The sequence below is a fragment of the Penaeus vannamei genome, chromosome 39 (assembly GCF_042767895.1).
Source record: "Penaeus vannamei isolate JL-2024 chromosome 39, ASM4276789v1, whole genome shotgun sequence".
Classification (NCBI taxonomy): domain Eukaryota; kingdom Metazoa; phylum Arthropoda; class Malacostraca; order Decapoda; family Penaeidae; genus Penaeus; species Penaeus vannamei.
The window spans coordinates 19,910,579-19,925,578 of NC_091587.1; the positions used below are offsets into that span (position 1 = coordinate 19,910,579).

The 15,000-nt window shown below is 55.8% G+C and overlaps 1 protein-coding gene across 1 annotated transcript; it reads right to left on the minus strand.

Moving 5' to 3' along the window:
* Positions 1-9,193: 9,193 nt before the first annotated feature.
* LOC138860090 (uncharacterized) lies at positions 9,194-13,192 on the minus strand. Its single transcript, XM_070116927.1, has one exon. The coding sequence runs from the start codon at positions 12,302-12,304 to the stop codon at positions 9,209-9,211; it is 3,096 nt and encodes a 1,031-aa protein (XP_069973028.1). The 5' UTR covers positions 12,305-13,192; the 3' UTR covers positions 9,194-9,208.
* Between the last annotated feature and the right edge of the window lie 1,808 nt (positions 13,193-15,000).

Sequence of the window (15,000 nt, forward strand, 5' to 3'; positions counted from 1 at the left end):
ATGAGGCCATTATTCTCCACTAAACAAGAGCAACCAAAGTAAGATCCCCCTGGGAAGGTCAGCCATTTGCATGGAAGGCGCTGCCGACGCAGCTCGCCACTCAAACGAAATCGACGCAGCGCTGCAGGTACCAGACGCCAAGCCTTTCAGGCCACTCTGCATCACTCCCTGCACGAAGGCCGCGTCCCTACGCGTGGAAGACTCCGTCAAGATCTTCATCGTCCTCCCTTCCGGAACAGCGGCCGTCCGTGGAGGCAAGCTGGTCGCGAGGTCTGGGTTCTTCGGGTCTCAGGTCCCGGGTCTCGGTCTGGATCTGCCCCCCGCCGCCGAGCGCAGCCCGGCTGTTGCATCAGCAGCAGATGTGTCTCGTGATCAGCAGCGGTCTAAAACTAAAAATAGTAGTGACGACGGAGGGCGGCGGCCGCACCGACAACCTCAACCGACCAACGCCGCCACCTGCATGGAGGGCGCACTCATCAAGCCGCGCAAGACTTACCCATACTAAAAAAGAATAAAAATGGCCTTGCTTCCTCGGGCCGCCTCGCTAACGATTCCGCTCCCCTCCACTCCTATCCTGCCCCTCCACTCCTATTCTCACCCCTCCCGTGGATCCCCCTCCCCCCAAAATTTTATCACCTCGAAGAATAAACCCGACGTTTACGACTGTAAACTAAAAACAAACATGTCTAAATCTCGGAGAACTGGTAAGCATCAACACCAAGGATTTCTGTCGCTAACCAAGCATGCAGCGCGAGGCCGCAGCAACATAGCAACAGCCGAGGAGGCATCCGACGTGACCGCTAGAATCCGTCGCTCCGATTATCAGATGGAATCATTAAGCAGGACATTCGCAGGCCCTCCCGCGCGCGTCACTGACCCCACCAGCCATTAAACCCCCACATTTACCAATAAAATTCCAGCTTTTATTTATCATTTTATTTTTTATTTTCTTTAGCAATTAAACAACTGTAAGAAATTTTTAAAAAATCTGACCATGAGATACAAGCGGCACGCAGCGTGATGGCGCACTTAGCGGCCATCTGCGCCGCGCTCCACCCTGGCTTCGGTTCCCGCAATGAGCGCTGGCGATGCCTCGCCTGCCGCCCCTCGCTGACGCTAATGACACCGGGCGGCGGGGACCTGCCCTGCACGCTGCCCGTCATTTGCAACGGCGCGATTGCCACTCGCGGAATCCCTTGCGTTGGTCTCTCTCTCTCTCTCTCTCTCTCTCTCTCTCTCTCTCTCTCTCTCTCTCTCTCTCTCTCTCTCTCTCTCTCTCTCTCTCTCTCTCTCTCTCTGTGTGTGTGTGTGTGTGTGTGTGTGTGCGCGCGTTTATGGCCCCGAAAAATGCAGTGCATTCACTCATTAGCTCCATCACACTACAGGGCAAAGGAAAAAGACAAAGAAACAATAATAACGGAAGAACTCGCAACCCTTTGATAACCACAACTTCAAACTTTATTCACGAATCACAAGCCCTTAATTCATTCACAAAGCCTAATCAATGAACCATGTTTACATAGGAGAGATCTGGGACGGCTGGGGCGAGGCGAGTCGTAACAGGGCGGTGGTTGTGGGCGGCGGAGGTGGTGGTGGGCGGCAGTAGGAGGAGGAGGAGGGTAAGCTCGAAGATTTCCAGGTGAACGGCAGCTAATTCACCACCGGTAATGGCCCACCCGGTTCACCCAGCGCCACCGCCCCCCCGGGGCACTCCACTCACTAACAGACATATAGAGCCCCGTGTGCGTTTCGCTTGCTAAGCCTGACGAAGGACATAATGGTAACTCTAACTCTTACAACACAGGATTGATAATACGGCCTGCCCGAGGGCGTGGCACAATGCCTGGGGGAGGGGGTGCTGGTACAAGAGGCGCGGGAGGTAGAGGAAGTGGCGTGAGTCTAGGCGTGCGGGCGTGCCCTATACTAAGGATAGCAACACCAACACGCAAAGCCCGGCAACCACGGGCGACACGAACGTGGGGCTACACAAAGGGGCAAAGAGGAAGAAGAGGAAGAAGAGAAAGGGGGATACGGCGCAAACGCAAAGAATATGAGAGAGAGAGAGAGAGAGAGAGAGAGAGAGAGAGAGAGAGAGAGAGAGAGAGAGAGAGAGAGAGAGAGAGAGAGAGAGAGAGAGAGAGAGAGAGAGGAGAGCAAAAAAAAAGAGAGTAGAGAGAGAGAAAACGAGAGGGAAAATAGAAAGAAAAAAGAAAAAAAAGGAAAAGACGAGAAGGAGAGGAACACAAAGAGCCAAAGCCCTCCCCCCACCTGTCGAGCCCCGCGAAGACGTGCCCTTGTCTCCATAGCAGTAGGCGAGGAGGGACTAGGCGTCGTGTTGGGCGTGGTGGGCGTCTACACCGCCGGGCTGCCCACTACACTTACCTCAGGGACTCATTCAATGACACCCGCACGCGAATACTTCCATGCATGTACAGACGAATAAATGTATGCACATGTCTCACTCTCTCTTTCCACTTAGTCACTAAAAACTTCACAACACCCTCTAAGTAAACACGCGAGTGTATACGGAGGAGCAGTACCCAACATCTGCAAAGTTGACCGTGTGTGTGTCTGTGTGTGTTTGTTTTTCTGTGTCTGTGTCTGTCTCTCTCTCTCCGCGCACAAGCCCGGGGCAGTCCTTCCTTGCCCCTGCCTGGGTATCACAAAATTATACATCTACTCTAGGTCATCAAGGACTCGCTGGGCCCACGTAACCCGAGTTAGGCCTATATTTCCTGATACTTGATATTTGTCCAGATTCGGGACGACCGTGTAAACCTAATCTGTTTCACGAGACGATTTTAAAAGGAAAGAAAAAAAATAATGAAATAAACGACGAGAGAGAGCCACAGAACTTACGAACACAAGTACAAACACACACAAACGAATCAGGCTACTCTATACCACTCCTCTCTTGACCTATCTCGACCTGGGAAGCGCGTGGATTTTCTTGGCCCGATGGATACGCAGTGCACTTGACCCTCAGAAGGGGAGGGGAGGGAGGGGAGAAGAAGGAAAGGAGGGGAAGGGGGAGGGGGTCGGAAAAACATGCGGTCGACAAGACTGGCTGCGGACGAGCGGTCACGCCTGCGGTGGGCGGGCGGGCGGGCGGGCGGGGGGCAGGAGGACAGCGCCAGGATAACGTATCACTTTCACCCGCGCTCAAGCAAGCCACGTGAAACCTGCCCCCCCCCCCTCTTCCTCGCCTACTCCCTTCCTCTTCCCCCAAATGAACTTACTGGGGGAGGGAGGCGGGGGTTGGGGTCTGGATGGGCGCGGGGGGGGGGGGGGTGAGGGAGCTACTATCCTGCAGTCCTGTGTCCGGGGCTGGGAAGGGGTGGCGCACGCCCTTAGTCCCTTATCTCTGATTCCCTTATCAGAGGAGCAGAAGGTGAAAGGTGAAGACCGACGAGATGGAGGAGGAGGAATAAAGAAAAGGAGGAAGAGAGGGAGGAGAAGGAGAAAAAGAAGTAAGTAAGAGGAGAAGGAGAAATATGAGTAAAAGGGGCGGGAAAAGAGGAAGAGGAGAACTATGAGTAAAAGGGGTGGTAAAAGAGGAAGAGGAGGAGGGGTATGGCAGCGACAAGGAAGAGCGTGCATCCCGCGCGAAAAAGTGCGCGACGGAATAAGACAGACGAGGCGAAGGCGTCCATGAAAATCCCACCATGCCGCCCCCCTTCCTGGAGGCTCCGGCCACGCCCCTATACATCACACCGCCCCGTCACCGTTGCCGATGCCCCTCGACGCGCCAAAAACCGAAGCCCCGGCGCCGAGGCCACCTCCTCACGCCTCTTCTCCCCCTTTCCTTCCTCCGCACACCTCATTCTCTTTCTCTTCCTCCTGACGCCTTATTCTCCCTTTCCTCACAACGCCCCACTCTCCTCCTCTCCCCCTCCCCCCTCCCCCCTCGGCCGCCCTTGCGAAGGGGCAGAAGGACCGCGCGCCTTTTGCGCCGCTCTTATCGTCATCCGAATCGCGACCCGATGGACTAAATTTAGCCCAGTAATATATGCAGGGATGAAAGGGGGGGCGGCGTAGGCTCCGACACTCGCAATATCCCCGTTTCAGCATAAGGGACGCATAAATTAATACGTAATAGACGCATGCATAATAAACACGTTTAATCAACGACCTCCGCTCGCATTTGCACACCTCGAGAGATACAGAGACGTCCCCCCGCATGGAAGCGACGCACAAACGCTCCATCTCGTCACACAAACTGCCTGGCCCGAAGCTCCATCGACTCCCTGCATCAAAAGCGGACAATTAATAATAGACCGGGAATCGCGCAACCAGTGGCCTGAGATGCGTCTCCCCTTCCCCTTGGCCTTCCCCCTCCCCCTCCCCCCTTCCCTCTACTCGTCTCCCCTGCCCTCTCGGCCCTTCCCATCCACTCCCTTGCCTTCCTTTCCCTTAACTCTCCCGTCCTTACCTTCCCCTCCTCTCTATCTTTCCCATCCGTCCTGCTCCCCCCTTACCTTTCCCCCCTCTGCACACACCCCTCCCTCCCCCTCCCCCTGAGCTCCTCACACGCGAGCAAAAACTTGCCCGGGACCGCCTCACGTGGCCGGCGCGCCTCGGAGGCCGCTCTCCTGCACACAGCGCCGAATGCCTCGCCCCGACGCGCTCACGACTGCGACCACGAAGACGGAGGAGAGAAGGGCAACTCAGGAGGGAAAGATGAGAAGGGAAGGGGAGTGAGACAGGAGAGGAACAGGTTGCCGCCAAATTAATGAAAATAAGGTTATTCGTATCACACCTCCCATCGCTCTCCTCCCTTCCCTTCCGTCATCACATCTCTCCTTCTCCTCTTCCTTTTTTTCCCTCTCACCCCTTCTCCCTCCCTAGCCACCCTTTCCCCTCCCCCTCCCCCCTCTCCCCGAGCACCCTTACCCGTAACCCCTCCCACTCCCTCCTCCCTCCCTGCCCCCCCCCCTACCATGCGCGATTACGCCCCAGTCCTTTACAGCGACGACATTAATTGTGCGTTTTTTAAAATCCTTATTTGATCTTTTTTGTCTCCCGTTTGCAGAGGGAGAGAAAAGGCGCTGCTGTGCAAGCGGGCGTCGACGGCGCTGCAAGCCTCGACACTGGCACTCTGCACGCCTCTTGAAACAGATGATCCACGGGGGCGGGAGGGGGAGGGGGAGGGACACCAGCGCATGCACAACAGTAGCAAGAGTAACCGGGAGGAGGAGGAAAAAGAATTGCAAGCTGCAAGGTCATCCCAACCTCGACTGAGCAACATCTCTATCAACCGCAAATACAGGAAAAAGAAACAAACTGGAAAAAAGACAAAAATAACAGACAGAATAACAGAAGTCAGAAGCCCGTGAAACAGGTCAGACAAACACGAATCTACCCTGACGTGAGGAGCAGCGGCGCTGCAGTGACGCATCCCCGTCACATGACGGTTCCTCTTTTTCCTTTCCTACACGGATACATACATACAACGGATAGACAGACAGATCTATACGGACTGACACACAAACAAAAAAATCCTAATTTTCCCCACCCACCATCACCACCACCTTTATTACCATCTTCCTTCCTGCGCCCGACGAGGTGCTGCGGACATGACAACCCACGACAGTTACGGACAAGATCGCCAATAAGTTCAGAAAAATGGGATAGGGGGGAGGAGGAAGAGAAGGGAGGGGGTATGGGAAAAGAAAAACGTAAAGAAATGAGGAAGGGCGACCGTTCACGACCCACGGGAAGCAAGCAGACAAGCACAGAAAATAAACAAGGATATACATTTGGTCACTTCAAATGAATTATTTTACAAACAATGCAGAAAAAAACAATTAGTAAAAACTCAAGAGAGATTACCAACCACAGTGAAGGCCAAAACAACCCAATCCGCCCGGGAGTGCCATAAAGGAGGCTTCTGAGTCACCCCATCCCCCCCCCTCCTCTTACTCCCCGATGCCACCTTGAACCGAAGCGCTGCTCTCTCGTCACGACAACAGCCTGGCAAAGGGCACTCCACACTAAGCCGTGGCGTGGCAGCGGCGTATAAGGGGGAGGGAGATGGAGAGAGGCGAAGAGGGAAGAGGAAGAGGAAAAGAGGATGAGAGGAGGAGGAGGAGGAGGAGGAGGAGGAGGAGGAGGAGGAGGAGGAGGAGGAGGAGGAGGAGGAGGAGTAGTAGTAGTAGTAGTAGTAGTAGTAGTAGTAGTAGTAGTAGTAGTAGTAGTAGTAGTAGTAGTAGTAGTAGTAGTAGTAGTAGTAGTAGTAGGAGGAGGAGGAGGAGGAAAAAAGGAGAAGAGGAAGAGCAGGAGAAGCATTCAAAGGAGGAAGAAAAGGAGGAGAAGGAATAGGAGGAGGAGGAGGAGTAGAAAAAGAATCGAAGGCGGAAGACTGCACGGTTAAAAGCCAGATCTCACGTGACACTGCACTTTGGCCCCGCGTTACGTCACACGCGAGCGGAGAGTAATAGTACCGTTAGTTATCTCACAAGGCCTGGGCCACAGCTTCACCAGCTCAGTGCCATTGCCAAGTGACGTCACGAAAGGAGGCATGACGCATTACGGGGAAAACAACCACAACGACGCCACATAACACCCAAGCCAAGCCGTCAGCAGTCTTGACCCGCCACGCACGCGGAAGGCCGCTACTCCCGGCTACGACGAAGGACGCCCGCTGGCTGCCGCGACGTTGCCGGAAAGCTTATGAAGAACCGAACTCCCTTCCTGAACCTCTGAGACATCCCTCCGCCATCACATCTTTTTCTTCCCTCCCCTCTTCTTCCATTTCCCCATTCCGTTCCTTCTATTCCTTCCCTACATCTATCCATCCCCCACCAGCTTCCCCACACACCTCCCCCCTCTCTCCCTCCCTACCCACCGTCTCTTCCCATCCACCTTCCCTCCCTTCCTCCCTTCCTCCCTCCCTCCCACCCCGCCCCCTCCCTCACCATCCCTCCCTAAACACATAATAAGATGCGCTTATCACGCCTCCCTGCGAAATCTCTGTAGACTCCCTTAAAAGGGTTTAAGGTAGACATGAGGAGCCGACCACCTAAAACGAGAGACCGAGATCGCGCTCTCCCGCCCCGAGATAATCGGCTTAGCCTGAACTGCGCCAAACAGCGCCCAGCATCGCCGCAGACACACGCACGTCGGACGCACAAAGCGCGTGACGTCAAAGCCAGCGTTTCACTTTCGTTCGTCTTCGCGTCGTCCCTTTGTCGCGGGAGAAGCACGACTGCCGTGACTCCCGCAACTGTCAACAGATACTGTGACAACGACGACCGCCGGTATCGGTACGACCTAGTACGATAAAGGTACCATTACCACTACTACCAGTGACTAACAGGATAAAAGTATGACTACAATTATCGTATGAGTTTGATGTTATAGTTGTGTACGCCTACCACGATTCACAGGTAACAAGCATACAAAATATACGAATCCCACTACTACTGCCAGCTAATATAACAAAGACATAACTGATACCACCAGCTAGTATAAAACAAAACAAGGGAACTACGACTGCCACTACTCACACTACCTAGCAGGAGAAAGACACTACAACGTACCAGTCTCGTAGTCGCTAGTGATCTACTACCGGTTATGTTTTCGGACCATAAAACGGGAAAAAATAGCGAGAAGGGGAGAAAAAAATGGCATAAGACACCCCGTCGTGTTGTAATGGGCAGGTGAAGGCTGACAGGTGTCCCATACCCCTCTTCCTCCCCTGTCCCCTACCCCCTTCGTCTATTCTCCCCTGTCCTTATCAGAACGACAAACAAAACGGGAAAAAAGTATGTCAGCCTTCCTCCTCCCTGCCTGAGCTCATTTCAGCAGCCCATTATGTCATGTCCCAGAGTCCATTCGCAACTTCAGCATCACGCCGAGGATCGAAATGAAGGAAATGAAAGTATTTTTTTCTAACTGAACACGATGCATTTACTGTTATATCAAAGAGGTGTCAGGAGAAGGACGAACGGGGGGAAAGGGGGGGGGGGGAAGCTCTTATCGTCCTGGCACTGAGCCAAGGGCAATGAAGCTTGCAGTGAAAAACTGAATGTTTACCAGCAACAAAGTATCGCCAATTCGCAATGTGGGCGACTGACAGTGCGTGTTTCAAAGGCCTTTCACTATCAGTCGGGATGAAGGCTGAAATCTTAACATATCAACATTAATGGCATGCAGGTGTCACATCATGAGCAATACAAACTCTAAAAATTACGATAATGCCAATGATAACGATAACAAAAGGACAGTATAATTTGAAAAAAATATCAACAAAGACAAGAATGACAACCAAAACAATTTCAACTCCATTCAAAAACAAACAAAACAAAGAATAACAGAGCTAGGCAGCCTACCCGGAAACGTGGCAGTCACGCTATAGACAATGAAAAAAATAGGGAAATAGGGTGGCACTCTACCATGCTTCCTGCCACCCTCATTAGGTAAAAGGTGCCAGGACGGACAGGTGAGAAGTGGGGATGGAGAGGGAGGGAGGGATGGGAGGGGAAGCAGGAGGGAGGGGAGGGCGGGGCTGAGGTTAGGAAGTGGTGAATGACGGAGAAAAGGGTTTGCCACACTTTGGGGGAGAAAAAGAATGAGCCACGCAAACAGAGGCGCCTCATCCGTGACACGGTACGGCGGCAAATACACAAACAATCGTCCTCCATAAATAACTGAAGATCTAACCGTAATTTGTTGATCATTACTTTCTTTCCTCGTGCCATTTTATTCTAGCTATAACTTCAACATCGACAGTATAACTACAGCCTAACAACTCCGCCTATTCCCAAGGGTCTGCCCCCCACACAGCATGCACCACAACAGCTGTGGGTGGAGCGCTGTGGGTGTGGGAAGACGGGGTGGTAAGGTGGAGAAAGGCAAGACGTCACGCCCACAACCGGTTCTTACACAGCCAAGCGTGAAAAATACATACACTTCCCACCATCTAATACACTTTCTTGTGCACTGAATAAATATTAAAATGGTCCGACGGAAGGGACGTGAGAGAATGATTAGGTTCGTCCCCTGTTACTTGGCCTGGGATACGGTGTCCAGTCATGGGACACGTGTATCTCTTTGTCTAAAGAAGAACAAACAAAAAGGTGGCGGGCGCGAGTGTCCGATGCTACTGCTTGGAAGAATTAAGTTTTCTTTTATGTTTTTGGAATCGACATATTCCCTTTCGACAGAATTAGAATCTTAATGAACGTGACTCCAAGAGCTGCACTCTTCACGAGTCTGACCTTTCCCGAACATGCACCTGACTGGAAGCACTGTACATTACCTCTTCTCCAGCGCTATTCTCGGCACTGTTGTCACTGTTGCTCGAGCTCTGCGCCCTTTGCATGAGGTACCTGAGCCTGACCGAGGGCTTGATGGGGCAGCCGTCGGGCGGCGCCCCATCCTCACTCTCCAGTAGGGGCCGCACGACACGGAACGTTTCCTTGCGAATGAGCCGCGACCCCGAGCGGGGGCGAGGCTTGTCCACACTCAGGCTGCCCACCAGCGCCTTGGGGCCCTTGGTCACGCTGGGGAGCGTGGCTGTCTTTCTCGGGGGCGCCATGTTGTGCATAGGGCCCATGGCAATACTGATGGTGGTGGACTTGACGGCGTGGGCCTGGTTCTTGACTACATCCCGCCCCTTGCGATGTGCGCCGCCCAGGCCGTGAGTGTCAGCGCCGCCGACGTGAACGCGACTCCTGTGTTTCTGGTTCTCCTTGTTACTAGTGTTTGTCGCGGGGCTGCGGCCGATGCTCACGGTGGCGGCAGAGGCGGGGGAGGGGGCGGGGGGCGCGGCGACGCTGCTGTCTGTCTTGCTGTCGCTTTTCTGATGTTTCTTGGGCCTCAGCATGGACATGCGGGACGACGTGAGCTTCTTGATGGGCTTGATGATGTGCTGCTGCGCCGGGTTGTTGTAGCGGTTGATGAGCACCGCCACCGCGCCCTGCTTCTTGCTGCACTTGATGGACTTGACGCGGCCGCGCTTCGGACTCGCCTTCTTCTCCACGTCCGAGTCCTCGCACGTGGAGTACCCGCTGTGCCTTCGGCCGCCACTGCCGGCGCCCGCCTTCTTGGGGCTGCTGCCGGGGACATGACTAGTTGGCCTGACGGCCTTGCCTCGAAGCGCCGGCGAGGGCGGGGTGTGGGCGCTCAGCCTCTGCTGCGCCGGGGCCTGGGCGTGCAGGTGCTGGTGCGGGGAGAACCCCCCCGCGGCGGCACGTGAATGTTTGCTCCCGCTCCCGTGACTACTATGCAACGCACAACCACTGTTATAATTGATACACTCACTGCACTCATTCACATTCTGCGAGCGAGGCGTGCTGTTATAACCACTTATCACATTGTCGACACATGAGCTGTTCAATACTCCACTGGCAGATACACCGCCGTGTCCTCTTAAGTTCCTCAAGTTCATATTTACAGTGTTATTATTTACACACGTGCCCAGGTACTGGTCCTCCCCAGGGCAGCCATGGGAGCCCCTTCCCCTCCCCCCTGAAGTCGGCGTCTCGAAGGACGACCCACTGACGCCCGACGAGGACGAGTCCGTCGACATCTTGCGCCCGTCGTCCAGGCCGCAGCCGAGTTCGGGCTCGCTTTCCGCGCCCGAAGTGTACCGCTTCTCGCGCCCCCTGCCCTGGGAGGTGCCCGTACCAGGGCGAGCCGAGGGCGGCTTCTTCTTAGCCACGGGGGGCGTGCGCAGCATATTGGAGCCGGGCAGCAGCCTGGCAGTGAGGGCGGACAGCACATCGGGCTTGAACTTGCTGCCCGAAGCCCCCTGCTTGGGCTTGGTCGTCTCCAGGGTGTTCCCGTGGTGGGCGCGGAGGTGGTGGCGGGGGTCGTGCGCCCGGGGAAGGGTATTGCTGGGAGGCGGCTGCGATATTCCCCTCGGCGCGCGCGACCGGTCGCCGCTGAGGGGAGGCAGGTCTCGTGCCTGCGAGCGGTTGGTTCGGTCGCGCCCCCGAGGGAGCCCCAGGGACTCGCGCGGCGTCCTGACGGGGCTGGAGTCCCGAGGCCTCTTGTCATTCTCTTGGCGGCTCTGACTCATGTCGCTGGGGCGGCTTGCGTGGCGACCTCGCTGCTGACTGCTGTCCCGTTCGCGCACGGTGCTGCTGTCCCTTATCCGCGGATGGTCAGGCTCGCGCGCGCAGCTGTTGTCGCGTGCGCGCAGGGGCTGCTGCTCGCTGGACCGCCGCTCCTTGCTGGGGCTGCCCACCCGCTTCCGGCTCTTGCTCCGGTGGGGGCGCACGGGCGGCGGAACCATCACGTTCTCCTTCTGCTGCGTCATGTCTGGGTGGGGCAGCTGGTGCCACTCGGCGCTGGGGGCGCCAGACTTGGCGAGACACACCAGGGGGTCCTGGGCGACGCTGTTGTTGTTGAGGAGGTCGTCCCTCAGGTCAGGCAGCTGGCTGGTGTTGACGAAGGTGCGCACGTGGCCCCCTCCGCACACCAGGGCGCCGGAGGGTGAGGCCACCGCCAGTTGCTGCTGCTGGTGCTGTCCCGGGTTGTTGAAGAGCGACGAATCCTTCAGCGGCGAGCGCTTGCCCGAGCGCGGTGCTGGAGACCGGCCGAAGGTCACGTGATCCAGGACCGAGGGCACGGTGTCGCCAAGCTTCTCCTGCAGGCGACGCATGAGTTGCAGCAACCTGCGCGAAGGTGTGACTCCTGCTAACTCCCGCCAGGCATCTCTCAGGTCAAACACTCCCGCACGTCCACTGCTGCCACTCGGGGGCCGCTCGCCCGACCCTCCGCGAGGCGGCCGCCGCCTCTTGCTGCTTCGGCCGCGGCTGAAGGTGCCACTCCCGAGCCCCGCGCCTTCGTCGACCTGCGCTTCGGCGTCCTCGCTCTCCTGCAACTTGCGAGCGAAATCGGCCAAGATGTTCTTGTTGAGGAGGTCCAGTTGGCGCAGCGTCTCAGTGTTGAGTTCTCCGGGCAGGCGCGGCGAGGGCGGCGGCGAGGGGCTGCTGCTGCCAGGGGAGGGCCCTCCAGAAGGCTGCTCCCCACCTCCAAACGAGGAGGACGTCCATAGACCGCTGTCAGAGGACTGGTCGGAGAGTGGCGGGGTGGGCGGCGGCGAGGCGGAGCGGCGCGAAGGTCCTCCCGGCACGGCGGAGCTACACACACTGAGGGCCCCGTTAGCGCGTGGCCTCGGCTCGCTCCTGTCCTGGCTGGTGCCGTCGCGGGCTCCTCCCCCGCCGCCATCCTGCGCCTCGCCCGATGCTGCCTCGCAGGACGCCGTCGCCTCGACAGGCAGGCACACGGTGTAGGGCATGGGGAACAGGAACAGCGTCTGGGAGGTGATGAGGGGGCGGCCTGTGCTCGCCATGGTGGGGAGGGGAGGGGGACTGTGTGGGGATAGCCACGGCGTCGAGCAAGGATCACAATCGCTCAATCACCGTCGAAGCAACTCCCGCAAATGCATTCACTCTTGTCATCATCGTCGCAGTCGTCACACACGAACCAGACCGAAATAAGGAGGCGGAGCACGTGCCTCCGCCACGGGGTAGGGTTGGGGGTTGGGGAATGGGGGGTCAGTTCAGCACGCGGCCTTGAGATGTCCCTACACGGAAGTTGCGAAGAGTAAATGTGAGGAGGGAGGGAAGGGAGGGAATGAGAAGGGGAGCTAGGAACTTCGTAGACGCTTCTCCCTTTTATGCTAAGTTGTCAGCATTAAGTGGTTTAAGGACTAGCTGCATCGTCGGCCGTCCTCCGCTGCTCGCCGGCGCTGCGACCGCTCGCAACCGCCGCTCCTCTCCCAGTTAACCGTACACTACTTCCGCTTACCAAGTCCAGTTACTCTGAAATGGCTTCGCACTTGCATACACTTTGTTTCCGGCTCTTAAAGCGAAGAGTGTGAAGCATTTGCAATCAGCACGCGTGCAACACTGCAGCTTCCTGGTCCGTGATCCCGTCGCTCTCGCGTTATGTGCGTGGGAATGACCAAGGTTCTCTACCTGCACACGCCCGCTATTACCACGCGTAACACTAATGAGATCACGCTTTTCATGAATCGTTAAATACCTGTAAAAGCGAAAACATTTTGAGGTGCGGTCAAGCGAAGAAGCATAGAAATCGCGATGATGAAGATGAAGATAAACACGATGACGAGGAGGAAAAGGAAGACGAAGACGAAAACAGTTTGCAGTGCCAACAAACACTTCCTGTGGCAGAGCAGATGACGTTGGCGAGTGAGCCGAAATGTGTACACACAATGTACTATCGCAGCGCTGGCCCTACAAGGCGGAATCAAGGGCATTCACATTCCACTATACAAGTATAAATATCAAGTCAATAACAAACTTCAAATAACTCTTGACAGACAACAACAAAAAAACGTAAATCAATCTTTTACGCCCAACGCAACTGTTAATAATGTCCGCATTCAAGCTGCTGCCTCGATTATGCTGGACAGACGCATCAATTTAAAAACAGCCCCCACACGAAACGATTTCTTTGTATCACTGTTCTTGCCCTACACGCCCCGGTGTGTACGCGTATTTGTGCGTGCCTGAGTATAAACAAGTGCGTTCATATAACATGTTCTTATCTCTCCATTGATAACATGACGCAACAAAAACAAAACAAAAAACTGACTGTAAAAACAAGGGAAGCGAGTTCGTGCACCAAAACAAATGACTCAGTCCCCGGGCATCGCCTCTAATGGGTTCAGGTTTCCCCAAGTAGTAACAACGCGGGCGATGGCGGGCGAGGTATAACAGACGGGGAGCCCGCCAGGGAGGGAGAGGGAGGGAAGAGGGAGGGAACATGGAGGGAGAGGAAGGGAACATGGAGGGAGGGAGGGAGGGAGAGGGAGGGAGGGAGGGAGAGGAAGAGAACATGGATAGAGGAAGGAAACATGGAGGGAGGGAAGGAGAGGAAGGAAGAAGGAGGGAGGGAGGGAGAGGAAGAGAACATGGACAGAGGGAGAGGAAGGGAAGACGGAGGGAGGGAGGGAGAGGAAGGGGAGATGGAGGGAGGGAGAGGAAGGGAAGAGGGAGGGAGGGAGAGGACGGGAACAGGGAGGGAGGGAGGGAGAGGAAGGAGAGATGGAGGGAGGGAGGGAGAGGAAGGGAATATTGAGGGAGGGAGGGTAGGAGAGAGAAAGAGGAAGGGAGGGAGGAGGAAGCGAAGTAAGACGAGGAGAGAGGGAGGGAAGGAGGGAAGGGAGAAGGAATGGAGGAAGGGAAGCATGGAGGGAAAGAGGGATGGTGGAAACAAAAGGACGTAAAGAGGGAAGGAGGGAAGGAGGGACGAAGGAAAGCATGAAGGGAGAAGGGGGCTGAAGAGCAAGAGAGAGAGACTTAGTGGAAGGAAATGGGAGCGAGAAGAAGAGGGGCGGGGTGAAGGGAGAGAGGAGAGACTGGAGGAGAGGGGCAGGGGCCAGGGGGAGAAGTTGGGTCACTGGGGGAAGCGGGAGCGAAGGAGCAAGGAAGAGAGAAAGAAGAGGGCCAGAGAAGAGGTGAAAGGAGAGAAAAAGAGAGTAACGGGGAAGAAAGAAAAGTGCCGAGGAGAGAGAGGGGGTAATCGCAATACCTGTCGCTCCTGCGTGCACAAGCGACATCCACGTCGCCTCCTTTCCCCTCCCTCCCCACTCCTTCCCACCTCTTCCCACCCCTTCCCCCTCGCGCCTCCACCCCCTCCGCCCACGCCCACGTCCAAGCAGCCCGTCGGGGATCTACTACAGCCCATCGCCCGTCCTTGCCCACCGCGCCGCACGCCAATATAAACATTCCCTCATCGAACGCCAACCTTCGCGCTCCCAAACACGGCGCGAGGAGACACAGTCATTCCGCTCCAACTCCCGGCCGGGGACGCACGGACATGTCGTCAGGGGGCTCTCTCTCTTTCTCTTTTTCTATTTGTTTCTCCCTTTCCGTGTCTGTCGATCTCTTTCCCTATCTATATATCTACCTAGCTAGCTAGCTATCCATATCTCTTTCTTAATTTATCTATCTATCCACCTCTTTTTCCCTATCTATATACCTATCTATCTGTCTATCAATCTTTCTCTCCTTATCTATA

Coding starts and splice junctions, on each gene's coding strand:
- LOC138860090 (XM_070116927.1), bottom strand. CDS start 12,304: ATGGCGAGCACAGGCCGCCCCCTCATCACCTCCCAGACGCTGTTCCTG.